We start from the raw sequence: 26,932 nt of genomic DNA on the forward strand, positions 1-26,932 counted from the left end.
CGCGAATCGTCTCTCACCAAACTTCTACTAACACGCGATAAACACGAGATCAGCAGAAGGAGCCCAAAGGGTGCCGGACGTGGTGCTGAACTTCCTTTTTCTAGTGCCGCCGTACACGGCTTACATCACCGCGTTCTTGGCAACCGGAAATTCCGACAACTTAGTCCGACCGTGTGTATGCAACATCACTTCCGGAATTAATCTGTCGGAATAACTCTGACGGATTTGGTTGTCGGAATCTCTGACCGTGTGTACAAGGGCTAAGAGGGAGGGTCAAAATATACAACAGATAATAACTGTGGGGGATAAGCTGATGGAAAAAAGAAAAGTACAGTTGTTAGTAGAGGGTATGATGGTCGTCTCTGAAGAGAAAGATTTTCATGGATCGTTTAAATGTGGACAGAGTAGGAGATAGTCGGACAGATTGGGGCAGGACATTCCATAGGATGGGAGAGGCCAGGACAATATCTACCACCTTGGCATGTGGGAACGGGTTGATATTTGTGACATCAATCTTAACAGAGAAGTCAGGGAAAGAGGCCAGTGGGGGAAGAAATATTATGAGCTACATTTTGGATAGATTGAGTTTGAGGAAGTGGTGTGACATCCAGACTGATATGTCTGTTAGAAAATTAGTGATGGAGTTAGTGTGGAGACTGATGGAGTGAGCTGAGAGGTAGAGAGATAGATTTGGGTGTCATCAGCATAGAAATAGTATTAAAAGCCATTGGTGACTGGCCCAGGGAGATGTAGATCAAAAATAGGAGACGTCCAAGAACAGAACCTTGGTGGACCCCGAAGGAGAAGGGAAGAGGAGAGGAGGAAGTAAAATTGTAAGTGACGCTAAAGGTACGGTGGGATAGGTAGGATGAGAACCAGCGAAGAGTACAGTCCAGTCATGGAGACCAAAAGAGTGGAGTTTTTTGAGGAGGATAGGTTAGTCCACTGTGTCAAAGGCAGCAGAGAGGTCCAGGAGTAGGGAACAGGGTCCAGGGGGCAGGTGGTTTAGTGAATGTTAGAAAAAAGTTTAGCAACTTCGTCTATAGTAGTGGGATTTAATGAAGAAAATAATGGTTGTACCTGTGAACCATGAAGTGTTAAGTGAGGGAGGTATCTGTGCAGTGGAGATCTCATCACCAATTGTATCAATCTTATTTTTTAAGTGATTAGCGATCTTCTGAGCAGTGAGTGAGTTAGTGGGTGGAGGCAGTAGAGGACGAAGTAGAGAGTTGAAGGTTTAGAAGAGTTGACGGGGAGACCGGGAGAGTGATAAAATAGGTCTGCTTGGCACTGTGGAGGCAGGAATTATATCTTGGGTGGCAGATTTATATTGGTTGAAAGCTTTCTGAGACTAAAGCCTCATACACATAATGTGATTGTTGGCAGGGGACTGTCTGTTAACAGACCGTTGTCCTAAAATCTTACCGTTAGTATGCTCCTTTTGACAATTGTCCATTCCAATTTTCTGCCAACAAATGTTGGATGACAGACTAGTACATTTTTGTCAGACAACATATGGTCAGTACACAAATCTGTCACACAAAAGTCAAAAGTACAAACACGCATGCTCAGAGAGAATCAATGCTCACCAAACACAAAATTAGCAGAAGGGGCCCAAAGGGTGGTGCTCAAGAGTTCAAATTCCTCGTAGTACGTCACTACGTTCATGTTTGTGGCATGACAATTGTGTCAAGATCCTAGCACATGTCCTTTTGACAAAAATCAGACGCTTGGTTGGCCAACAATAGTACCATGTGTATGAGGCTTTAGTCTTATGTCACAGGTGCTCAAGAGCTTGGTTACGTTTTTTGAGACTTCTGGTATCTTCTATTTTCCAAAGTTGTAGGGGTCAGGGCCCAATTCTGTGTGTAGTGAGGGGGACAGGGGTATTTTTTTTTTATTATAGCTGCATCCAGAGAGGGCTTTGATATTACAAACTAACAGATCTAAACCGCAGATACCAGTCAAAGATGAACTTTTCTACTAATGTCATTGTCTTTTTGCATTTCACTTTAAATAAATGACAACTCTCATATACAGTAAAACCTTGGATTGTGAGCATAATTCGTTCCAGAAATATGCTTGTAATCCAAAGCACTTGTGTATCAAAGCGAATTTCCCCATAAGAAATAATGAAAACTCATATGATTCGTTCCACAACCATATTTTCATAGGTCCTTCAGTTTATAGTCCATATACAAAGATTATAGCCATGACCAGGTTGTGTAACCATAAAATACCCATCCACAAATGGAAGCCTCCACAAGGGGAATAGAAGCAAAATCCATCAGGAGCTATACAGTCTAATAGAAAAGAGAGGCACCTCTAAGTGTAGCAATATGGTTAAATGTAATGAAGGTACAACATTTAGCAACTCACATGGTTAATGATTAAAAGAGGCACATCTAAGTATGCAGGACTCCGGGGTAAAGCTGTCCACATAGACCATCCTCCTCACTGCCGGCTCTCAACGATGTCAGTCTGCAATCGTGACCGAGAAGACTACCGTGCAATAGAGCGATCTGAAAGTGAGGTTGGACCACTCGTGGAGCACAGCATATAAGGGATGACATCAATGGCAGTATGGAGGATGGTCTATGTGGACAGCTTTACCCCAGATGCCTGCATACTTAGATGTGCCCCTTTTAACCGCTTCAGCCCGGGAAGATTCTACCCCCTTCCTGACCAGAGCACTTTTTGCGATTCAGCACTGTGTCGCTTTAACTGACAATTGCGCTGTCGTGCGACGTTGCACCCAAACAAACTTGATGTCCTTTTTTTCCCACAAATAGAGCTTTCTTTTCGTGGTATGTGATCACCTCTGCAATTTTTATTTTTTGCGCTATAAACAAAAAAAGAGTGACAATTTTGCTATAATAAATATGACCCACACCCAACAATATATAAATGTATATATAATATACTGTTTTTCCTCAGTTTAGGCCAATGTGTATTCTTCTACATATTTTTGGTAAAAAAAAAATCGCAATAAGCGTATATTGATTGGTTTGCTAAAAAGTTATAATGTCCACAAAATAGGGGATAGATTTATAGAATTTTTTAATTTTTTTTAATTTTTTTTACTAGTAATGGCAGCAATCTGCATTTTTTATTGTGACTGCGACATTATGGCGGACACGTCAGAGAATTTTGACACCTTTTTCGGACCATTGTCATTAGTACAGCGATCAGTGTGATTAAAAATGCATTGATTACTGTAAAAATGTCACTGGCAGTGAGGGGGTTAACACTAGGGGGCAGTGAAGGGGTTAAGTGTGTCCTAGTTTGTGTTCTAACTGAAGGGAAATGAGGACTGTGCAGGGGAGATGACAGATCGTCTGTTCATACTCTGTAGTGGCCACAGGACGAATTGACATTACATAACATAGTTTCGCCCAGCCGAGCCATTCTGCCGCAGTACAACTGCGGCGGCTGGTCGGCATATGGTTAATCATCAACCATGTGAGTTGCTAAATGTTATAACTTCATTACATGTAACCATATTGCTACACTTAGAGGTGCCTCTCTTCTCTTTTATACTCAGTTGTGATATAACGCTACTTGTATATCAAGACATCGCTTGTATATCAAGTCAAAATGTATTTAAAAATTTAGCTTGTCATGCAGAACGCTCTCAAACCAAGGTTTTACTGTACATTCATTCATAATCCTTCTCTGTAGAAATGTTGTCTACGTGTCATAAACATCAAGGTAGTGCCATGCCGATAAGCAATGTGCATTGTGCAAAGTGCAACCAATCAGCATTCAGTTTACTTCTATCATCTAAATGAAATAAGAATGCTAATTGGCTGCTGTTGGTTACTATGCTTTTTTGCTTTGTTAGGTAAATCCTTATGTGTCTCAGATTCTATTAGATTGTTAAGTAAGAAATAAAGGATTGCAACAGGGTACCCACACTGAAGGTGATCATTTATTTTTTCAATAGCCAACTTAAACAAACCTTGACAATTCTTTTGTAGGCATTGCTTCTGCACCTTGTGGTCACATTGGGATTCTTTGTAACAATATCTGAATGTGTTTGCCATTTGAATAAGAATATCCTGCCTAAAGGAGTAAAACGACGACCAGGTAAGGTACAATCCATACTATAGCCAAAGACTCTCTTGCACTTTTTTAACAGCATCAGCAGACCTATGTTAAATATAATTGTTGACTTATTATGAATGTTGACATTTTCATAGAATAATTCTCAACTAATTAGTTGAGGGCAAAGCAAAATGTTCACTTTAATGCAAACCGCCAGAGACATATTACATATTTTACTTTTGCTCCCCCAGGACTCTGTCGAGAGAAAAAAATGCCCTGCTTACCTTAGTCAAAGCTTACAAGGGATAAGGTCCCCTGCCCTTCCCTCCATGTGACAGCTCTGATTGGCCCACTGTCACATGTAGTAAATCACATGTTCCACCATATATGAACGTATCAGGTATTTCCTGGCACTAAATAAAGTAACAAGGGAGAAAAAGAAAGGTTAGTAAATACAGTACAGCTCTGGACAGGGCGAGGGTTGATATTCCACTTTTCTTTTATTTCTTTTATTGTTCTAAATGTAGAGATTTATAGATTAGCAATTCAAGTGAGCAAACAACAGCTCTGTCCTTAACCACTTCCCGACCAGCGCACGACGATGTACGTCGACAGAATGGCACGGTCAGGCATATTGGCGTACAGGTACGTCCAATATTCAATACCGCCCTGCCATCGGGAGCGCGCCGCCGGCGGCGCGCTCTCGTGCTGGTCGGGACCCCCGTGAGTCCGGTCGCGGGACCCGCGGACTCGATCGCTGCGGGCATCCCCGCGATCGTCTCACGGAGCGGCCGAATGGAGGAAATGCTGTGTAAACAACATTTCTCCATTCTGCCTAGCAACTAGTGACGCTGATCTCTGCTCCATGTGATTGGAGCAGAGATCAGTGTTCACTAAATGAAAGCCCAACCCCCCCACAGTTAGTAACACACCCCTAGGAACACTTAACCCCTACACTGCCACCCACTGGTTAACCCTTTCACTGCCAGTGTCATTTACACAGGAATCACTGCATTTATATAGCAGTGATTACTGTATAAATGACAATGGTCCCAAAAATGTGTCAAAAATGTCCGATGGGTCCCCCACAATGTCGCAGTCACAATAAAAATCGCTGATCGCCGCCATTACTAGTAAAAAAAAAAAAAAAAATTATTAATAAAAATGCTATAAAACTATCCCTATTTTGTAAACGCTATAACTTTTGCGCAAACCAATCAATAATCGCTTATTGCGATTTTTTTACCAAAAATATGTAGAAGAATACGTATCGGCCTAAACTGAGGGAAAAAAATGTTTTTTTATATATTTTTGGGGGATATTTATTATAACAAAAAGTCAAAAATAATGCGTTTTTTTCAAAATTGTCGCTCTATTTTTGGTTATAGCGCAAAAAATAAAAACCGCAGGGGTGATCAAATACCACCAAAAGAAAGCTCTATTTGTGGGAAAAAAAGGACGTCAATTTTGTTTGGGAGCCACATCGCAGGACCGCGCAATTGTCAGTTAAAGCGACGCAGTGCCGAATCGCAAAAAGTGGTCTGGTCTTTGACCAGCAAAATGGTCCGGTCTGCAAGTGGTTAAATTGAATCTACACTGCATCTGAGCACCACAAACCATAAACAACATTTAATTCACTTTTAATGTTCAAAGAAAACTCCCCATCTATTCATGTCTTTGCGCTTTGTTTTCCTGAGAAATCCCTTTGAAAAACACCCCTTGCATCTTTGGCTGTGGCCATCTTGACTAAGGGCAGATGATTTGTGTAGCATTTTCTTTCTGGAATCCATATGCCCTTAGCTCAGGCATGCAGGCAGGAGGGTGTGCACAGCTGAGAAAACCTATCCTCCTTTCCTGAAGACTCCTGTCCTCTATGTTGATGGGGACAAGGGCCTCTTCCCGACAACCCCCTCCCCTATGTGAATGGGTATCGGGGACATCGTACCCTTACCCATTCACCAAAAAAAATGTAAAAAAGTAAAAACCACAAGAGACAGTTTTTGACAAATCCTTTATTAACCACTTCAGAAGATTTTACCCCCTTCCTGACCTGAGCACTTTTTACAGTTTGGTAGTTTTAACTGACAATTGCGCAGTCACGCAATGCTGTACCCAAACAAAATGTACGTCCTTTATTCTCACAAATAGAGCTTTCCTTTGGTGATATTTGATCCCCTCTGTCGGGTTTTTTTGCGCTATAAACAAAAAAAGAGTGACTATTTTGAAAAAAAACTATATTTTCACTTTTTGCTATAATAAATATCCTCAAAATTAAGAAAAAATAAATGTCTTCATCAGTTTAGGCCAATATATATTCTTCTACATATATTTGGTAAAAGAAATTTGCAATAAGACTATATTGATTGGTTTGCACAAAAGTTATAGCACCGACAAACTAGGAAAGGAGGAAAGATTTATGGCTTTTTATTTTTTTACTGGTAATGTCGGTGATCGTTTTAGCGGTACTGCGACATTACGACGGACAGATCGGACACCTTTGTCACATTTTTGGGACCACTGACATTTATACAGCAATCAGTGCTCTAAATATGCACTGATTACTGTGTAAATATCACTGGTAGGGATGAGTTTAACACTAGGGGGCGATCAAGGGGTTAAATATGTGAGGGGATAGGATTGACTGGGGGAGAAGACATATCGCTGTTCCTACTTAGTAGGAACAAATTATATGTCTCCTCTCCCCTGACAGAACAGGGATTTATGTGTTTGTGTGCTGGCTCTCGTGCCCAGCGCCAATCGCGTCTGCTGCCCACACGCATAGCGTTCCCCTGCTGTGCGACTCTTAAAGGGAACCCCGTACCCATACGGGGTTTCGTGCAGCGGTGCCATTGTGCCACAGTAAAAGTACGTAAGCCAGTTGGAACCAATAAAAAAATAAAAAAATGTGTCTCTCAATGTAAATCCACTGTCAATCATGCCACCCGACGGACCCGAAAAATAGAAAAATTTCAAAAATGCTCTGCCTCCATTGGAGAGTACACGCCGTATGCGTTCTCTGCACTTTGACTGCTCTTATCCCGGGTACATCACCCGATGGTCCTGCACATGGCGAACAGGGGGGGTGTTCGACCCATCCCTGATTTTCAGTGTGGTAGCTGATTCATAGCTATGCATTGTAAGAAAGAACAGTAAAGCATAGCCACTGTGTAGCACTGCAAAGCAGGAAGAAGAGCCTGTGTGTGTAGTGAGCAAACATAGCTGCTACTTTGTACCTACTGCATATAATTACATCATATACATCATTATTACACACATCATTACATTGTTTATATCAAGCAGATTTCTTACAGGGATATCTAAAATCATTGCAAAAGATTATACATTACCATTGTGAAAGAAAGTGGATGTCATAGTCATGTAATTCCTTTATTCTTAGGCCATAATATTCATCCTGGCCTTCATGTCATTCAATGATAGTAAATTAAAAAAATACAAATTTCTATTGAGTTAAATTCTCTTGATTTAAAAGTGAATACATAACAGGTTGTTCACCCACCTACAGATTAAACACACTGACAAGGGATCTAGAGTGGTAGTTTCTTTGGATATGGCCAAGGCCTTTGATTCCGTAGACTGGCAGTATATGTTGACAGTTCTGAGGAGAATGGGCTTTGGGGAGACCTATGTGACCTGGATTTCTCTACTTTACAGTGCTCCACAGGCCGGTATCAAGATAGCCAATTCAGTCTCACCCCAATTTGGCGTCCACAGGGGCACGCGTCAGGGGTGTCCTCTATCCCCGTTCTTATTCGCATTAGCCATAGAACCGCTGGCTATAGCCCTGCGGCTATCGCCTGGGGTAGGAGCACTGGAGGTGGGGGGTATTAAGGAGTGTATAGCGCTCTATGCAGATGACATGCTCCTCTTCTTGAAGGATGCAGGGCCATCTTTGGAGGCGGTGTTTGGGGTGCTCGACAAATTTGCTGAGTTCTCCGGGCTCAGGGTTAATTGGGAGAAATCAAACGTGATGGCTATTGACGGGGAGGCGCGAGAGGTGGCGACCGCTAGGGTCCCCATCGCCTGGGTGCGGGAAATTACATATTTGGGAGTGAGAGTTTCACCACGAGTGGGCGACTTTATGTCTCTGAATCTTCTCCCCCTGCTGGCCAGGGTTAAGGTGCAGCTGGAAGCTTGGAAGCATCTGCCGCTGTCCCTTATTGGTAGGGTTAACCTGCTCAAAATGAAGGTTCTGCCTGTATTCCTTTATCTTTTACGTAATTCTCCTATTTGGATTCCCTGCTCATTTTTTCGGAGGGTTAATAGTCTTTTTGGATCCTTTTTATGGGCTGCTACGCACCCCCGTATAGGTCTCAGGGTTTTGCAGGAGCCGTGGGGTCAAGGCGGCTTGGCATTGCCGGATCTTTTTAAATATTATCTGGCTGGGCAAATGGTAGTCGCCAGACGGTGGCTGACACGGGAGGACGGGGATTCGGCAAATGTGCTGGAGGCGGCTCTTTTGGGCTCATATGAGAGCCTGTCCCATTTGGTGTATAGAGGTCCAGGGGCTTCACGAGCGCTGACGGCCTCTATGCGGGCAACGATCCGGGCCTGGGGAAAAGCGCAGACCTTAATGAAACAGCCAGAAGGGAGTTGGTCTCCTGACACTCCTCTATGGTTCAATCCTAAATTGTCCCATTTTGTGGACATACCGGATCCGGTGATATGGGCCAGGGTAGGTGTTAAACAGCTTAAGCATGTGGTGGGAGGGGGGCAGCTTTTGACGTTTGATCAGCTTAAGGTGCAACATGATCTTCCCAATTGGTATTTTTTTCGGTACCTACAGTTGCGGCACACTTTTCTCTCTCAGTTCGGTCCTGGGACTTTGCAGTTGGGAGTGTCACCTCTGGAAATTGTGCTGCGGACAGAGGACCTGAAAAAGCCTCTGTCCGTTGTGTACAAAATGTTGTTCTCGGACAGGCCAAAACCTATCCAACAATGTAGAGAAGTTTGGAGTGCCTTGGTACCTGACTTTGGAGGGGAGGATTGGGACGACATGTGGGGATACCCGTTCCAGACCCTAGTATCGGCTAGAGACAGACTTATCCAGTTTAAAATCCTACATAGAGTATACTACACCCCTGCCAGACTGGCTAGAATTTACGGTACGGGGACGGGGGGATGTTGGCGTTGCACAGCTGACCGGGCTGATTTTGACCATGTGTTTTGGCGGTGCCCGCGGATTGAGGAGTTCTGGAGGGGAGTGACACAGGTTATGCAATCTGTCCTTTCGGTGCCGATTCCAGTCACAGTTGCGGTATGTTTGCTCGGATTGGTGGAGGAGTTGGCACCTCGAAAGGCGCAGAGGACTCTGATTTCTCTGGCGTTGTTTTATGCCCGCAAATCTATCCTGCTATGTTGGAAGAAACCTGAACCTCCTACAGTTTCTTATTGGAAAGGTTTAATTAATAAAGCTTTACCGTTCTATAAAGCCACTTATCTCAGCAGAGGGTGTCCTAACAAATTTGAGAGGGTGTGGAGGTGTTGGCTTGATGCCGCAGACACTGTGAATTGATCGCTAGGTGGGTGGTGTACTCCTGGTGTGTCGGGTGAGGGGCGGGATGGGCTACCCCTTTGGGTTGGTTTGCATCCCCATCTTGGGTAGTTAAATACTCAGTAACGGTACAAACTATGTGTTTATCTGTGTGATGCTGTCGATGATCACAGACTGAGCCTCAGAAGGAGAATGGAGGGCTGCACGGGAGGGAGTTTTGTCGGGCGGGGGGAGGGAATGGTTGGGAAGGGCGGGGGGGAGGTTATGTTTGTTTGTATGTTTGTATGTTATTAATGTGTTGAAAAACTTTCAATAAAAATAAAAAAAAAATAAAAAAAAGTGAATACATAAAACACACCCTTCATTTTCCTTAGGCTGCTGGATGGATGGTGAGTTTCATCCTTGGGATTCTGAATGGATATCCCCAGTGTCCTGTGAAGAGTGTCATTGTTACAGGAATGGAATACAATGCTGTAGCAGGTAAAGATAAAAAAAATTATACATTTGATCCTAGGTGATGTAATCATGTTTATTTAAATGATGCTAAGTGTCGGTTCACACTGAGGCAGCACGATTTGCAGTGCGACTGCCTCAGGCGACCTGGACACGACAGCTGTGGCGACTAGCAAAACGACTTCTCTATAGAAGTCAATGCAATTCGCCCCCAAAGTTGTACAGGAACCTTTTTTCTAAGTTGGAGCGACTTGTGTCGCTCCAATTAGAACGGTTCCATTGTACAGAACTGGACACGACTTGTCAGGCGGCTAAGTCACCTGACAAGCCGTCCCAGTGAGAACCGACCCTTAAAGACAGATTTTTAGCAAAGACATAAATCTGTATTATAAAGGAAGACTGAAATATTACTGCATTAATAAGCATTCATTTATAACTGATACATGGAAAATGACGCTTACATTGTAGTCTGCAAATGCTGTAATTTTGTAAAGCCACCCAAAAAAATAAAAAATAAAATGTATCCATGCAAAAGGGCAACTTGGAGGCATTTTACACATTGCTTGCATACAGAACACCCCAGTGGTCTGATTTCCTGCTGCTGTGATGAGCTCATTACATCTCCCAGGTTCTGCACAGAGCCTAGATTCAAATTAGAAGCATTAACTGAAAGCTTCTAATATAATTTCTGGTGAGATATTTTCCAACATTCTTAAATGCCAAAGGGGTTCATACTCATTTTCTATTATACCCCTGAGGCTGCTCAAGTTGTGATAATGTATGTTATCTTTTTAACAGTTAATTTAAGAAAGCACATCTTACATAAAGTTAAACGCTACAGGGAAAGTTAAGGCTCTGCTAATTAAAAGATTTTTTAAGAATAGTCACAGAATAGAGACACATTCTTGGTAGAGATGCAGTGGGTTAGAACTTTTTAATTGTTTGTATTGCTATCTGTACCTTCTCGTCTCAGTGATGCTGGTCATTTATTTTAAGTAAGGCTATAGCAAGGTGTTCCATTAAAATGGCAGTGGGGATAGTGGGCATTCTTGACATGGCTTTTATTTAAACGAGAGAATGGCTTTAGAAAAAAATAAACATGTATGCTCACCTAGATGGCTGCAGCTGTCCCCCACTGCCTCTAAGACTGAGAACTGAATGATCAAAGACTGCTGATTGCTCAGCTCTCGGTCTTCAGCCTGCAGAGAGCTGGTGTCTGTCAGTCACTAGCTCTCTCTATGGTCCCTCCAGTGCTCACTGGAGCACTGAGCTGTGGCGGGCCGGGAGCGGCTGCCAGTCAAGGCATCTGGGTGGATCCTGACTTTAAAGTCAGGATCTTTCCTAAGCCTGCACCGTCTGAGAGTGCAGTTCATTCTGGAGAAGTTCAGCTAAAATAGCTGATTTCCTTCTACCACCAGCACCTGACACCACAATGAGCATGAACTAGGATGTCATGGTTATGCAATAGAGTTGGTCTGCTTACCTGTTTCCATGTGTTCATCTCTAGAGACCAGCCGACCCTCATCTGACTGCTTTTGTAATCCATCCTCTGGCATGACTCCACCCTAGCTCCTATCAGAGAACTCTATATTAACCTGTGCACTGCAGGCCAGCCCTGCTGATCAACCATTGTGTATTCCTTTGTGTGTTAGCTTCCTGTTGCCTGCCGTGTGCTCTTCTGTTGTTCCGTTACCGACTTTGGTGTGTCTTTGACTATCCCTGTTTGCCTGTGATCCTGACCTTTTGGCATGTCCCTGACTATTCCTGTCTGCTTGTGGCCCCGACCTTGGCTTTGTCCCTCACCATCCCTATCCTCCTGTTGCCTACTGTGGGTGTGAGCTGGGGGACCCTGGGGGTCGCGACCTGGAGCCAGTTGCAGCCAAGTCCATCCTCACCACTCGAGGCTCTGGTGAACACCTGCTGGCTCTTAGACTCCGCGCCCCAGGGAATCTTACACTCTAACCCCGATGGGACCTGTCTCCTGTCCGCAGCAGTCAGCCGTAGGGTCCACAACCTTGTGGTGCACCCCTGATCCCTACGGTGTGCATCTGTCACTTCGCCTCAAGGTGACCTGACATAGGATATGTTTAAGAACTCTGAATTTCTGGGTTCTTTCCAAACCACAAGGAGATAGAAAGGAAATGCTTCCTATCGGCCTGCTTAACATTTAGAGAGCCAGCAACGAGACCAACATTAGGAGAGGACGGTGGTCTCATTGCTGTTATGCTGTTGTATTGTTGTTATGAATGGAGAGCAAATAACAGTGGACGGAGTAGCATCTGTGTTCTTACTATGCAGTGATCAAAGAGCTGCACAACCACCATAATAATGTCTACTTAAAGAGGAGAGGCCCTGGCTTACATTTAAAACAAGACCAGGGCAACCAGGAGCTTGTTTTGAGACTTTGATTAATATGATATTCACTATATACAGTATCATTGGCTGACTAGGGGAGACAATAAGCATGACTTATAGTGCACATCTTTGGCAGTCAAAGGGTTAGAAGCAGAAAAAAATGTATTACAAAAAAAAAGGATTATTAGTGGGCTTGCTTACTAAGTACAAATACAATTTACAGTGCACACACATTTAGTAAATGCTGCAGCGAAAATGGAAAAATCCCAAAGATAGCTACAAAGTACCTACCACAAACACCAGGGTTAAGATGTCAAACAGTATTAAAACTACGGTACTTAAAACCTTGGCCCAAATTTGGTATAATCTCAGTCACAGTGAAATAACTTTTAGAACCCTTTAACACTGGGGCAGTGCTGACGTTAGCAGTAAAGCTCTGCTAGTTTTAGCAGCACTTTATCGCTGTTATTGCAGCGCTTTTAAGCCCTGCTAGCGGCAGAGGAAAGGGTTAAAAGCACTCGTGTTGCAGTGCTGCCAAAGCTTTAATTTCAATGGACAGGGCATTTTGAGAGCGGTGTATACATAGCTCCAGCACCATCCCAAAGATGGTGATTGCAGGAATTTTGTTTCCTGTCCTGCAAACGTACCGCCCCAGTGTGAAAGCACTCAGGCTTTAACACTGAGGAGGCATGAGAGGTGCTTTTCAGGCACTTTACAGGAACTATTTTTAGCGCTAAAATGCCTGAAATGCACCCCGGTGTGAAAGGGGTCTTAGTACATTTAAGTATCACAGAAAGAAGTGAAAGCACTACTATCTCTATCTTCAATGTATTAATGTCCTATAATTTACCACTAGACAGTGTTTCCATTGTTTAGGCATGGGATTGTTTAAAAGCCTATTAAACTCAAATTTCGGAATGGCTTTCCACAAACTTGCATAACAACAGCACTTACAGATTTATTTATTTTAAAAAATATACATTTTTCTTTATTTCTGCAGTGACATTAAATTAAAAGTCAACCCCAAGATCTGCATGGTCATAATGGTGAACTGCACCTACAAAGCTGTAAGGATAAAGAATCCCAACCTTCCTTGCCCTTTCCGGTTAATTGAAAAAGACAGTGACAGCACTGACAGCAGTGACAGCACTGACAGCGAAGACAAAAGCAAGAGTAAAGAGTTGAGTTTAAAGAGGGTAAAAAACTTTTTGCAATACTTGCAATTAAAGAAGATTCTTAAGGGTCATTCCAAGAGTAATTCCAAAGAAAAACCTATTCAAAAACAGTATGCGAAGAGTACCTCTCAAGAAAGGCATGTTCAAGAACAAAATGCCAAGAATAATTCTCAAGAGAAGCATGTTCAAGAACAGAAAGCCAAGAGTATCTCTCAGGAGAAGCATGTTCAAGAACAGAATGTCAAAAGTAACTCTCAGGAGAAGCATATTCAAGAACAGAAGGCCAAAAGTAACTCTCAAGAGAGGAATGTTCAAGAACAAAATGCCAAGAATAATTCTCAAGCGAAGCATGTTCAAGAACAGAAAGCCAAGAGTATCTCTCAGGAGAAGCATGTCCAAGAACAGAATGTCAAGAGTAACGCTCAAAAAAAGTATGTTCAAGCACAGAATCTCAAGAGTAACTATCAAAAGTATGTTCAAGAACTAAAAAAAGCAATAACTAAAAGTGTTTATAAAGAGAAAGTCAACGATAGCACTCAAATAGAGGAAGATAAAAAAAATAAAAAGTGAATAGCCTCTCAAATATTCAGAACAAAATCCGGAACCATGGTTAATTTACCTGAAAAGGCGATATTTTCATGATCCGCTTAATTAACAATGATGTGATTATTTTTACTGTGTGGAAATTAAATAAAAAATTATTATTTCATGTTACAGCATACTCGTCATGGCTATTATGGCTTCTGAATTTTATCACAAACTAATGAGAAATCACAATACTAATCACTAATCACAAATAAGCTGTGAGAAAGTTAGACTATAATTATTTAATTGTCTTTTTTTGAACTGAAGAAGAAAACCTAAGAATTATATGATGTTAGAAGACCAACTAAAGATACCTTTGCATACCACACATAGACAATTGTTGCATACCTTCACTTTAAAACACAATCTCCTAAACCTGATATTGAACAGGGATCCCCTTTAAACAGCACAGCATTTTCTGGAGAGAATCACTTTGAATATATGTGTAGGTGGGAGACTCATTGCTGTTTGATTCCACAGTATGAAGTGCTTGAATCTCCCCATTCCACACTGGAAAACTATGCAGAAATCTTCAATAAATAAATATTTGCATACTATAGGTACCAGAATCCTAATCAAGATCATTCCAACATATATGATGAAATGTGACACAATATGCTTTATTGCAAGGTTATTTTAAAAAATATATAAGAACCGGTCTTGGAATGTAGTCATCGTCTAGCATTTTTCAAAAACTGTTGTTCAGCGGGCATGTCACTAATCACAACAAATATAGCAATTCATGGTAGATCATCAAATTGTCACAGAAGTATTTTTCCATTAAGGGGCAGACTGGCTAACCTGGTTAGATGTAGCAGCTGGGGCTAGGCAGTGACATTGGCCACAGAAGAAACACAGAGAGCTACAATGCATTTGAATAGGCAGGGAACTTGTTCACACACTGTGAAGATGCACTTAGAAAAGCCAAGGAGCAGCGTCTAAGGAGCCCCCTTTTATTCACTAGAGATCCTGAAGATAGGGATGGGTTTTTCTGGGGACAACAAGTGCTGGGCAGGTAGGAACATACAGACAGTCATTAGCAATGGCCTGGATGACATTGAGAAATTTGTAGGTATGGACATCACACTGGAAGGCACTAGGTGATTACACTTGGAACACTGAAGGTATGGAAATCACACTGGAGGGCATTGGGAATGTGTGTGAAGTCACTGGGGACATGGGGGTTTGACTGTTAGCTCATGAACTTTGGTCTGTAAATGAGGTCAGTTTAAACAACTTAAAGACTAAACCTTTTTCTGAAATTTGTTACTTACAAGGTAAAATCAGCATTTTTTGCTAGAAAATTACTTAGATCCCCAAAACATTATATTTATTTATTTTTTAGCAGAGACCCTAGAGAATAAAATGGTGGTTGTTGCAATATTTTATGTCACACTGTATTTGCACAGCGGTCTTTCAAACGCATTTTTTTTTTTTTTTTAGAAAAACACATTTCGCATCCAGGCCAATTCTAACACTTCGCTCCTACATCTAAAAATCCTAATTTTTTTGGTCTAAAATTACCTCCAAACATTATATATGTTTTTTTTAGCAGACACCCTAGAGAATGCAATGGTGGTCATTGCAACTTTTTATCTCACACCGAATTCGCGCAGTCATTTTTAAAACGCATTTTTTTTTAAACTGTTTAATGCTTTAAAAAAAAAAAAAACAGTAAAGTTAGCCAAATTTTTTTGTATAATGTGAAAGATGAAGTTATGCCAAGTAAATAGATACCTAACATGTCACGATTCAAAATTGCAAACGCTCGTGGAATGGCGCCAAACTTCGGTACTTAAAATCCCCATAGGCAAGCTTTACATTTTTTTACTGGTTACGTGTTTTGAGTTACAGAGGAGGTCTAGGACAAGAATTATTTCTCTCACTCTACCGATCGCGGCAACACCTCACATGTGTTCTTTGAACATCGTTTTAATATGTGGGCGGGACTTACATATGCGTTCGCTTCTGCGTGCGAGCACGCGGGGACAGGGGCACTTTAAAAAAAAATTATTGTTAATTTTATATAATAATTTTTATTTTTACACAAAAAAAAATTTGATGTAATGTAAACATCCCTTGTAATAGGAATATGACATGGCAGGACCTCTTTACAGTGAGATGTGGGGTCCATAAGACCCCACATCTCACCACTAGGCTGGGAAGCCTGAAATAAAAAAAACAAAAAACGATCACCGGTTCCCAGCCAAGGCAGCGCCGTTTTTTTGAACCGTTGGAGGCCGGGTGCGATGTTATGACGTCACGCGCAGCCTCCGACGGTCATAGAGACTCCGGCGACCTTCTGGTCCGCCAGAAATCTCTATGATCAACATCCAGGGCTGGTGTATCCTCTGTCCGACTCACTGATCGCTGCAGTGAGTTGGTAGAAACACCGGAGGGTGGCGGGAGGGGGGACGTCCCCTTTTGCCACTCGTAAGAATGATAAAGTGGCAGAATAGCTGCTATGATCGTTCTTATGGTGTAGAGAATAGCTGGCTGAAAATGCTGATATCTGAATGATGTCTGTAGCCTCAGGCATCATTCAGATATAACCCCACAAAGCCGACGCCGTCATATGGCGACATGCGGATACAAAGTGGTTAATGAATTAATAAAAAACTAAACAGTAAAGTTAGCCCAATTTTTTTGTATAATGTGAAAGATGATGTTACGTGATCTTTATTCTAAGCAAAAAAATAGTGATTCTCATTTTGGACAGAATTGTGTAGCTCTAATCCTGAGCATTTCCTTCCTATCACATATGAGCAGCTGATTTGACTATAGAGTCGCACATGTGGGTGTATAAACAATGGTAAATGACAGCCCACTTCCTCCCTCCTTCTCTATGCCCACTAACCAGCTAAACAGAATGGGGGTGGGATATTACATGTAGATTATTGGAGGTTTCACCTCCTTTTTATTCTAAGGCACAGGTTGGAGGAGTGGGATAAATATATATTTGCATGTCAATTTAAAACAATTGTTTGATATTATTTATTTATTTTTACTCTATTTTTCTATTTTGAACATGTGACCAGTAGCAGAGCACTAGCAGCTCCTCCTGCTTATATTTCCCTGTAGACAGGCTGGGAAAGACTGGGGTCATGTCACAGCTGTATATCAAATAGGAAAATGGTACTTTAATTTTTTTTTTTTAATTAAAATCCACATACAGAAATAGAAGGAATGCTTTAAATTAAACAATATGTGTTTAGTATCACTTTTAGACCCCTTTCACACTGAGGAAGTTTTCAGGCGCTTTAGCGCTAGAAATAGCACCTGAAAACTGCCTCCCATTCATTACAATGGCTGTTTTCACACCCGGGCGGTGCACTCGCGGGACGTCCTGAAAAGTCCTGCATGCAGCATCTTTGGGGCAGTTTGGAAGTGCTGTATACAGTGCTCCCAAAAAGCCCCTTACAATGAATGTGCAGCCCTTTGCAATGAATGGGCAGTGCTTCCGAAGCATCTGAAAAGCAGAGTTTTTAACACCTTCCTTGTGGTTAAAAACGCCACGCTAGCAGCAGAAAAGCGACGCTTAAACAGCGCTAAAACTGCGTTTCTGAAGCATCTGCAAAGCACTATGGAAGTGCCACAACATGGGAATTTTTAACCCCTTCCTCAGGGTTAAAGGCACCCCGCTAGCAGCCAAAAAGGGCAGCTTAAACAGGGCTTAAACAAGCAGCGCTTTAGCGCTAATGCAGCCGCGCCCCAGTGTGAAAGGGGTCTAAGAGGAGATATGATTGTAATATACAAATATCTAAATGGTTATCCTAGCAAAGGGAAAAAAAACTATTCAGTGTCAGATCACTCAAGAAGACACATAGGCATTCAATGAAGTTGGACAAGAAGCGTTTTAACCACTTCCGGACTGCCCACTGTCATTATACGTTGGCTGTTTGAAGAGGAATAGGGATGAGCCGAACACCCCCCGGTTCGGTTCACACCAGAACTTTCGAACAGACCCCAAATTCGTACGAACTTTAGAACCCCATTGAAGTCTATGGGACTCGAACGTTCGAAATTAAAAGTGCTAATTTTAACGGCTAATATGCAAGATGCTGTCCTAAAAAGGGTTTGGGGACCTGGCTCCTGCCCCAGGGGACATGGGTCAATGCCTAAAATGTTTTTAAAAATGGCCGTTTTGGCGGGAGCACTGATTTTAATGACGATTAAAGTAAAAAAAAAGTGAAATATTCCTTTAAATATCGTGCCTGGGGGGTGTCTGTAGTATGCCTGTGAAGTGCCACGTGTTTCCCGTGTTTAGAACAGTCCCTGCACAAAATGACATTAAACGGAAATAACATCATTTAAAACTGCTTGCGGTTTTAATGTTATATCTGGTTCCTGCAATATGGTTGAAAATCATTGAGAAAAATGGCACGGGTAGCCCTCCCTGCCCATTACCAGCCCATTTGGGTCTTGTACGCATATTAAGGGGAACCCTGTAACCATATTTAAAAAAGGAAATGCGTGTGGCCCCCAGGCCTTATATACTCAGAACAGCAGTATACAGGCGGTGCAAACGAGACAGGGACTGTGTAGGTTTGTTGTGTTAAGTTGAATCTGTTTGTAATTTTCAACTGGTACATTTTTAAAGTGTAGCTCCAGACAAAAAACTATTTTAACCACTTGCTTACTGGGCACTTAAACCCCCCTCAGTCCCAGACCAATTTTCAGCTTTCAGCGCTGATGCACTTTGAATGACAATTGCGCGGGCATACAACACTGTACCCAAATGAAATTTTTATCATTTTTTTCCCACAAATAGAGCTTTCTTTTGGTGGTATTTAATCACAGCTGGGAGTTTTATTTTTTGCTAAACAAACAAAAAAAGATGCAAAAAGAAAAAAAATCATGTTTAATAGTTTGTTATAAAATTTTGCAAACAGGTCATTTTTCTCCTTCATTGAAGTGCGCTGATGAGGCGGCACTGATAGGCTGCACTGGTGGGCACTGATAGGCTGCACTGGTGGGCACTGATAGGCTGCATTGGTGGGCACTGATAGGCTGCACTGGTGGGCACTGACAGGCATAGTTAAGGCGGCACTAATAGGCACAGATAAGGCGGCACCGATGGGCACAGATAAGGCGGCACTGATGGGCAAAGACGGGCACAGATAAGATGGCACGGATGGGTGGCACAGATGGGTGGCACGGATGGGTGGCACTAAGGGGCACTGATAGGTACCACTGATAGATGGGACTGCTGGGCACTGATAGGTGGCACTGATAGGTGGCTCTGATAGGTGGCACTGCTGGGCACTGATGGGCGGCACTGCTGGGCACTGATGGGCAGCACTGCTGGGCACGGATATGTGGCACTGGGGTGCAGCACCTTTGTTTAGGCAGACTGTGGGCACTGCTGGGTGGCACTGTGGGCACTGCTGGGTGGCACTGCTGGGTGGCACTGCTGGGTGGCACTGTGGGCACTGCTGGGTGGCACTATGGGCACTGCTGGGTGGCACTGACAGGGGGGACACATTTTTTATTTAGGCAGGCAAAGCAGGGGGCAGGTGGGCACTGGCAGGGGGCAGGTGGGCACTGGCAGGGCTGGCCGTGATCGGGACTGATGTCCCGATCACGGCTGCCGGTGATCGGCTTTTTTTTTTCTCCTCGCGCTATCAGCGCGAGGAGGAATAATAGCCGATTACCGGCTCCGTTATATCACATGATCAGCTGTCATTGGCTGACAGCTGATCACGTGATAAGGGGTCGGGATCGACCCCTATGCACGGATCGGTGATCAGGCGAGTCTCGTAGACTCGCCGATCACAGAGCGCGCCGCGCGCGCCCCTCAGGGGGTGCGCAGGCCGCTCGTGCACGGGACTACATCAATAGACATAGTCCCGGAAAAGGAGATCCGCGCTGTAGCCGTCATTCGGCTATAGTGCGGGTCTCAAGTGGTTAAAGCTTTTTGGAAAACATAGGGAAGGGTTATCACCCCTGTATAATTTGTTTTGCCGTCCGTCTTTTTTCATCTCACTTGCTGTTGTCTCCTTCCGTTTGCAAGTAGGAGATGTTTGTAAGTTGGATGTTTGAAAGTAGGGGCCTGCCCTATATGCTCTGCAGAAATGGCGGAACAAGGTGTTGGTTTTGCCACAACATTGTAAGCCCTCAAAGTGACTCTTGGTGGGCGCTGGAGCGCCCTGCTGTGAACGATTATATCAAGAATTGTAATTACATGCCATTGTTGAACAGTGGTAGAAAAATTGACCTTTGGTGGTTGTGGTGCTGGGGCCACAACACTATAAGTCCTCACAGTTACTCTGGGTGGGCACAGGAACGGGCCCTCCTGTGAAATATTATATCAAGAATTGTAATTACATGTCCCTGTTAAACAGGGGCAGAAAAATTGGGCCTTAGGCACTGGTGCTGGTGCCACGACACTGCAACCTCTCCCATATACTCTAGTTTTATTGCAGGAATTAGCCCTGCTGCAAAGCATTGCATCAAAAATTGTAATTAAACGCCCCTGTTAAACAGAGGCAGAAAAATTGGGCCTTAGGCACTGGTACTGGTGCCACGACACTGCAACCTCTCCCATATACTCTAGTTTTATTGCAGGAATTAGCCCTGCTGCAAAGCATTGCATCAAATATTGTAATTAAACGCCCCTGTTAAACAGGGGCAGAAAAATTGGGCCTTAGGCACTGGTGCTGGTGCCACGACACTGCAACCTCTCCCATATACTCTAGTTTTATTGCAGGAATTAGCCCTGCTGCAAAGCATTGCATCAAAAATTGTAATTAAACGCCCCTGTTAAACAGGGGCAGAAAAATTGGGCTGATGGCATCACCCAGAACCAGAAATGTTCTTTCAATATATCAGCGGAGGAGGAAGAGGATAGACAATCAACATAACAGGACAGTCACTCAGCATCAGCATAGGCAGTCTTGAAGGGATGTGATATTTCAAAAAAAATTATTCGGTTACGTCAGCTTCAGGTGCTTGGTAGCTGTGGGTTATCCAAGACTGATTCATCTTGATGCAGGTCAGTCGATCAACTGATTCGGTAGACAGGCGCACCCTGTGATCGGTAACAAAGCCACCAGCAGCACTGAAGGTGCGTTCCGAAAGAACGCTGGATGCAGGACAGGCCAGTAGCTCAATTGCATACTGTGCAAGCTCTGGCCAGTGATCCATCCTCAAGACCCAGTAAGCCAGAGGATTTTCGGTGGGAAAGGTGTCCAAGTCTGACCTTGCCCCTAGGTATTCCTGCACCATGTAAATCAGACGCTGGCGATGGTTGCTGGAACCGATCATACCTTGGGGCTGCGGACTAAAAAATTGTCTGAAAGCATCAGTCAGACAGCTACCTTCTCCACCGCTCCTTCTGACCGATGCCTCAGCAACACGTTGTCCAGGACCAGGAGTTTGTAACCTCCCAGTCTCTGGGAACACATTGCACAGACCTTTCTGCAAGGCCTCCTGTAGATGTCTCATCCTCTGCTCCCTCTGCGATGGCAAGATAAGGTCGGCAACCTTACCCTTGTACCGTGGATCAAGGAGAGTGGCCAGCCAGTAATGGTCCCTCTCCTTGATCCGAAGAATACGAGGATCCTTCTGCAGGCTTTGCAGGATCAGGGAGGCCATGCAGCGTAGGTTAGCTGAGGCATTCGTTCCGGAGTCCTCTGGGTCACTAAGGACAACATGATCCGCAGCTACCTCCTCCCAGCCATGTACAAGTCCACGGGTTTCTTGGGACTGTAAATCATCCCTACAAGACTGCTGCTGCTGCTGATGCTGAGTGCCAGCCTTCACCTCCATGCTGACACAATCCTCCTCCTCCTCCTCTTCCTCCTCCTCATCCTCTTCCTGTGTGATGGGTGGCACAGCAGGAATACTGTCTGGATAAAGGGGGCCTTGAGAGGCAAGGAAGTCCTCCTCTTCCTGCCTCTGTTCTGCCTCAAGTGCCCTGTCCATTATTCTAAGCAGCGTATGCTCCAAGAGGTGGACAAGAGGTACAGTGTCACTGATGCATACACTGTCACTGCTCACCATCCTTGTGGCCTCCTCAAAGGTGACAAACGGTGACAGGACAGTGCATGCATCCCTGATCATGCCCCACTGGCGTGGTGAGAAAAACCAAGCTCCCCTGACCCTGTCCTGGTGCCGTAGTCGCACAGCTACTCATTGTTGGCCCTCTGCTGCGTGTGCAGCATGGCCAATGTTGAGTTCCACCTGGTGGGCATGTCACATATAAGGCGGTTCTTGGGCAGGTTCAACTCCTTTTGGAGCTCAGCCAGCCGAGCACAGGCATTAAATGATCGGCGGAAATGCACACAGACTTTCCTGGCCTGCTTCAGGACATCCTGTAAGCCCGGGTACCTGCCCAAGAACCGCTGCACCACCAGGTTAAGGACGTGAGCTACACAGGGCACATGGGTCAGTTGTCCCTGTCGGAGGGCGGAGAGGAGGTTGGTGCCATTGTCGCAAACCACCATTCCTGGCTTAAGCTGGCATGGCGTCAACCACCTCTCGGCCTGCCCCTGCAGAGCTGACAAAACATCCGCCCCAGTGTGGCTCCTGTCCCCCAAACAAACCAGCGCAAGCACGGCATGGCATAGTTTTGCCTGCGTACTTGCGTAGCCCCTGGAACGCCTACGGAGCACCGCTGGTTCTGAGGACAGAGCACTGGAAGAGGCCATGGAGGAAGAAGAAGAGGAGAGAGGTGTGTCACAACCAATAGTATTATTTTGGAGGCGTGGTGGCGGAACAACCTCCAACACTACTGCACCTTGTCCTGCATCCTTCCCAGCTGCCAGAAGAGTGACCCAATGGGCCGTGAAAGACAGGTAACGTCCCTGTCCATGCCTGCTGGACCATGAGTCAGCGGTAATATGCACCTTACTGCTGACCGCCCTGTCCAGCGAGGCAAGGACATTGCCTTCCACATGCCGGTAGAGAGCCGGAATCGCGTTTGGGGACCTGCCACTGAGGAACCGCACATTGTACAAACTCACCGAAGGGGGCCGAGTCTACCAACTGAAAAGGCAGCAGTTGAAGTGCTAGCAATTTAGCCAAGCTAGCATTTAACCGCTGGGCATGTGGATGGCTGGGAGTGAACTTGTTTCGCCGGTCCAGCAGCTGGGGCAGGGACATTTGCCTGCTATAATCGGACGTGGGTGTACTGCTAGCAGAGTGCCCGGAAGCACTTGGCTGTGACACACCTAATTCTACACCTTCATTCCTCTCAGAGCAGGTTTCAGAGAGGACTGAAGGTCTAGTGGGGTTGGAGATGCCAGCTGATGAGGAGCAAGGAGAGGTCCGCTTTGTTCTTTGGTGTGGGTCTTTGAGGTACGCTTGCCAACGAGCTGCATGGCAGGTCAACATATGTCTGGTCAAGCATGTGGTGCCCAAGCGGCTGATGTTTTGGCCACGCGAGATACGCTTGAGACATATGTTGCAAATAGGAGCGGTGCAATCTGATGCACTCGTCTCAAAAAAGGCCCACACCAAAGAACTTTTAGAATAACGCGCAGAGGCAGCACCCTGCACAGACAGAGCTCTGCGGTGTGATTCAGTCGGTGTGCTGCCCCTAAGCTGGCCCCCAGAGGGCATCCTGCCTCGTTGGACATGTGCCTCCTCCTCCTCCTCCTCTCTCCTACCAGGCACCCAAGTGGAGTCAGTGCCCTCATCAGCCCCTCCCTCTTCATCGCTGTAGCAAACCTGGCAGTATGCAGCTTGTGGAACATGACTGCCAGATTGCTGTCCTTCTTGAGCATCCCCTCTCTCTGCATTCACGCTATTGCCTTCCTCTAGCTGAGTATCATCATCAGAGCCTACAAAACACTGGGCATCCTCCTGGAGCATGTACCCAACACTGTGCTCAAAGAGTTCAGGAGACTCCTCAGGAGGACGTGGTGGGTCTAGGGAAGAAGTCACTGATGATGACATTGAGACGAGGGAAGACGATGCGTTGGCACCTGCTTTGCTAGTACCCTGAGACTGGGTGAGAGAGGATGAGGAGGATGAAGAGGGCTTGGTCATCCACTCTACCAAGTCGTTGGCATGTTGCGGCTCAACATGTCCAGCTGCCGAAAAGAAGGACAAGCGTGTCCCATGGCCACGTGCTGATGATGACGATGCACCGCGTCCACGACCAGCACTGTTGTCTCTAGACACAGAGCCTGCTTGTCCTCTTTTATCGGGTCGCGCCTGTCTGCCTCTCCTTGCTGGCCTTCCAGACATGGTAATGGCCTAAAGGGAGTTGGGTAAAACAGCAATTGGGTAGTGTATATTGTGCTGGAGGCACACAACACCCACTAACTCCTGCAGATGCCTTTATTATAGAACACCAGCAATAAAGGGTAGATAAAGGGGTATACTGTACTGGAGGCACACAACACCCACTAAGCCCTGCAGATGGCTCTATTAGAGAACAGGAATAAAGGGTAGATACAGGTGTATGTTGTGCTGGAGGCACACAACACCCACTAACTCCTGCAGATGCCTTTATTATAGAACACCAGCAATAAAGGGTAGATAAAGGGGTATACTGTACTGGAGGCACACAACACCCACTAAGCCCTGCAGATGGCTCTATTAGAGAACAGGAATAAAGGGTAGATGCAGGTGTATATTGTGCTGGAGGCACACAACACCCACCAACTCCTGCAGATGCCTTTATTATAGAACACCAGCAATAAAGGGTAAATACAGATGTATACTGTGCTGTGCTGGAGGCACACACAACTTCCAATAACTCCTGCAGATGGCTCAAATAGAGAAGAGCTATGTAGGTGGGTATAGCGGTGTGTACTGGGTAAAGAGCATGCAGACAGCACGCACAAGCTCCTAACACTGACTGCAAGCTCTATTATAAAAGATAGATATATCGCTAGCTATATAGGTGAGGTGAATATAGCGGTGTACACTGCGGTCAGGGCACGCAGGCAACAACCACTACAGAAGAGCAAGATCGAAAAATCGGCCGATAACGATCGGTGTATACTGTGTTGAAGGTACACAGAACACCCACTAACTGCTTCAGACGCCAACACACTACACAAGGCCGCCGCGCTGGCGGCCTTATATAGTGTGGGGCGTGTACTACACAGCCTGAGCTATGATTGGCCACAGGCGAAGCTTATCCCTAAAGAGGAACATCGTTGTTATGGCAGCAGCTAGCTGCCATAACCCCAGTATCCTCTTATTTAGTGAGCGGTCCGGTTTAAGATAAAAGTGGTCTCTGGTGCAGATTCGCCGCAAGATCACTTTTATCCGCAGTGCTTACCGGCATGGGTTTATGTCACATGGGTTGGTGTCACATGGTGACCCCGCCCCCTTACGATGTCACAGTCCCGGAGGATGCTGGGACTGTCGCCATGTGACATCAACCCATGTGACCAACCCATGTGACATAAACCCATGTGACACCGCCCTTTGTCCCTATATAAGTGGCAGCGCAGCGCGTCCCTGGCATTGCGGCCGGAGAGATCGTCGAGTCAACATCTCCTGGAGAAAAAGAAGAAGAAGAAGAAGAACGGAAGGCGTCGGCGGCGACAGAAGACCGGAGAAGAACCGAAGTGGGGGAACAAAACCCCCGAAGTCGGAAGAAGAGGCCGCGGCGACGAAGAAGAATGCCGGGCTCCTCCGCTAGTAAAAGAGCTACAAGAAGATAGCGGAGGAGTCCGGCGAGAAGACCCCCGAAGACGGAAGACCCCCGGAGCTGTGCAATAAAGTATTTTATCTTGTGTGTTGTGTTTTTTTTGTACTTTTATTTTACAGGTGAATGGGTAGGGGTACATTGTACCCCATACTCATTCACATAGGGTGGGGGGCCGGTATCCGGGGGCCGCCTTATTAAAGGGGGCTCCCGGATTCCGATAAGCCCCCCGCCCGCAGACCCCGACAACCAACGGCCAGGGTTGTCGGGAAAAGGCCCTTGTCCTCATCAACATGGGGACAAGGTGCTTTGGGGTGGGGGGGCCCCGCAGGCCCCCCCCTTCCCCAAGGCACCCCCCATGTTGAGGGCACGCGGCCTGGTATGGCTCAGGAGGGGGGGCGCTCGCTCGCCCCCCTTTCCTGGCCGGCCGGGTAGCGTGCTCGGACAAGGATCTGTTGTGGACTTGGGGGGGGACCCCCATGCTGATTTTTTTCGGCGTTGGGGTCCCCTTTAAGTCCATACAAGGCGGCGGGGCCAGCAACGTCTCCTTCGCGGGCCCTGCCTACCTGGAGACGCGCTTGAAATGAGCGGACTTTCCTCCGCGTGTGTGGGCGAGTCCGTTCATTTCAAAAGTAGGGCGGATAGTACGGCGGACTTAGTACGCCGTATTAGTCCGCTGAAAAAGTGCCGTGTGTGGACAAGTAGCCCGTTCGGAAAGTCCGACGGACAGTCTGGCGGGAAGTCCGCCAGACTAAGTACGTCGGACAGACGTCTACGTGTGTACGCGGCTTTAGAGTGGTAAGGATGTAAAACTCCCTTCCACAATTGGGAGTGTCAATCGTTTCAAAAAGCTCTTAGATGGGCATCTTAGTGAATGCATTATACAACCTTACCAACTATGAAACTTTGCAAGAAAATTTTCCCCAGAACTTTGCGAATACCCAAATGTCTTCAGGGAAAGTTTTTTTTTTTAAAAAACAGCATTTTTGCTTGCACAAGACTGGATGATGAAGTGAGCAAAGATTTACCACATTCACTAAGCTCTTTGGAAAATTTTCTTGCAAATGCAGCTTCCCTTGCAAAGTCAACAGTAAGGATGAGCCGAACAGCCCCCGGTTCGGTTCGCACCAGAACCTGCGAACAAACCTAAACTTAGTGTGAACTTTAGAACCCTATTAAAGTCTATGGGACTCA

The 26,932-nt window shown here is 45.2% G+C and overlaps 1 protein-coding gene across 1 annotated transcript; it reads left to right on the forward strand.

Annotated features, from left to right (window-relative positions):
• Positions 1 to 2,473: 2,473 nt before the first annotated feature.
• LOC143929758 (uncharacterized) lies at positions 2,474 to 14,219 on the forward strand. Its single transcript, XM_077453734.1, has 4 exons — positions 2,474 to 2,533; positions 3,981 to 4,089; positions 9,934 to 10,039; positions 13,368 to 14,219. The coding sequence occupies exons 1-4, from the start codon at positions 2,474 to 2,476 to the stop codon at positions 14,110 to 14,112; spliced, it is 1,020 nt and encodes a 339-aa protein (XP_077309860.1). The 3' UTR covers positions 14,113 to 14,219.
• Positions 14,220 to 26,932: the final 12,713 nt, after the last annotated feature.

Source organism: Lithobates pipiens, unplaced genomic scaffold (assembly GCF_037356315.1).
Source record: "Lithobates pipiens isolate NorthernLeopardFrog02 unplaced genomic scaffold, aLitPip1_a1.2 Scaffold_25, whole genome shotgun sequence".
Taxonomy (NCBI): domain Eukaryota; kingdom Metazoa; phylum Chordata; class Amphibia; order Anura; family Ranidae; genus Lithobates; species Lithobates pipiens.

Excerpts from the sequence above, each read along its gene's own strand:
- LOC143929758 (XM_077453734.1), top strand. The coding sequence starts at position 2,474 with ATGTCAGTCTGCAATCGTGACCGAGAAGACTACCGTGCAATAGAGCGA. Across the intron at positions 2,534-3,980 it reads TAGAGCGATCTGAAAGTGAG|GCATTGCTTCTGCACCTTGT; the intron begins GTTGGACCACTC and ends ATTCTTTTGTAG. Across the intron at positions 4,090-9,933 it reads AGGAGTAAAACGACGACCAG|GCTGCTGGATGGATGGTGAG; the intron begins GTAAGGTACAAT and ends CATTTTCCTTAG.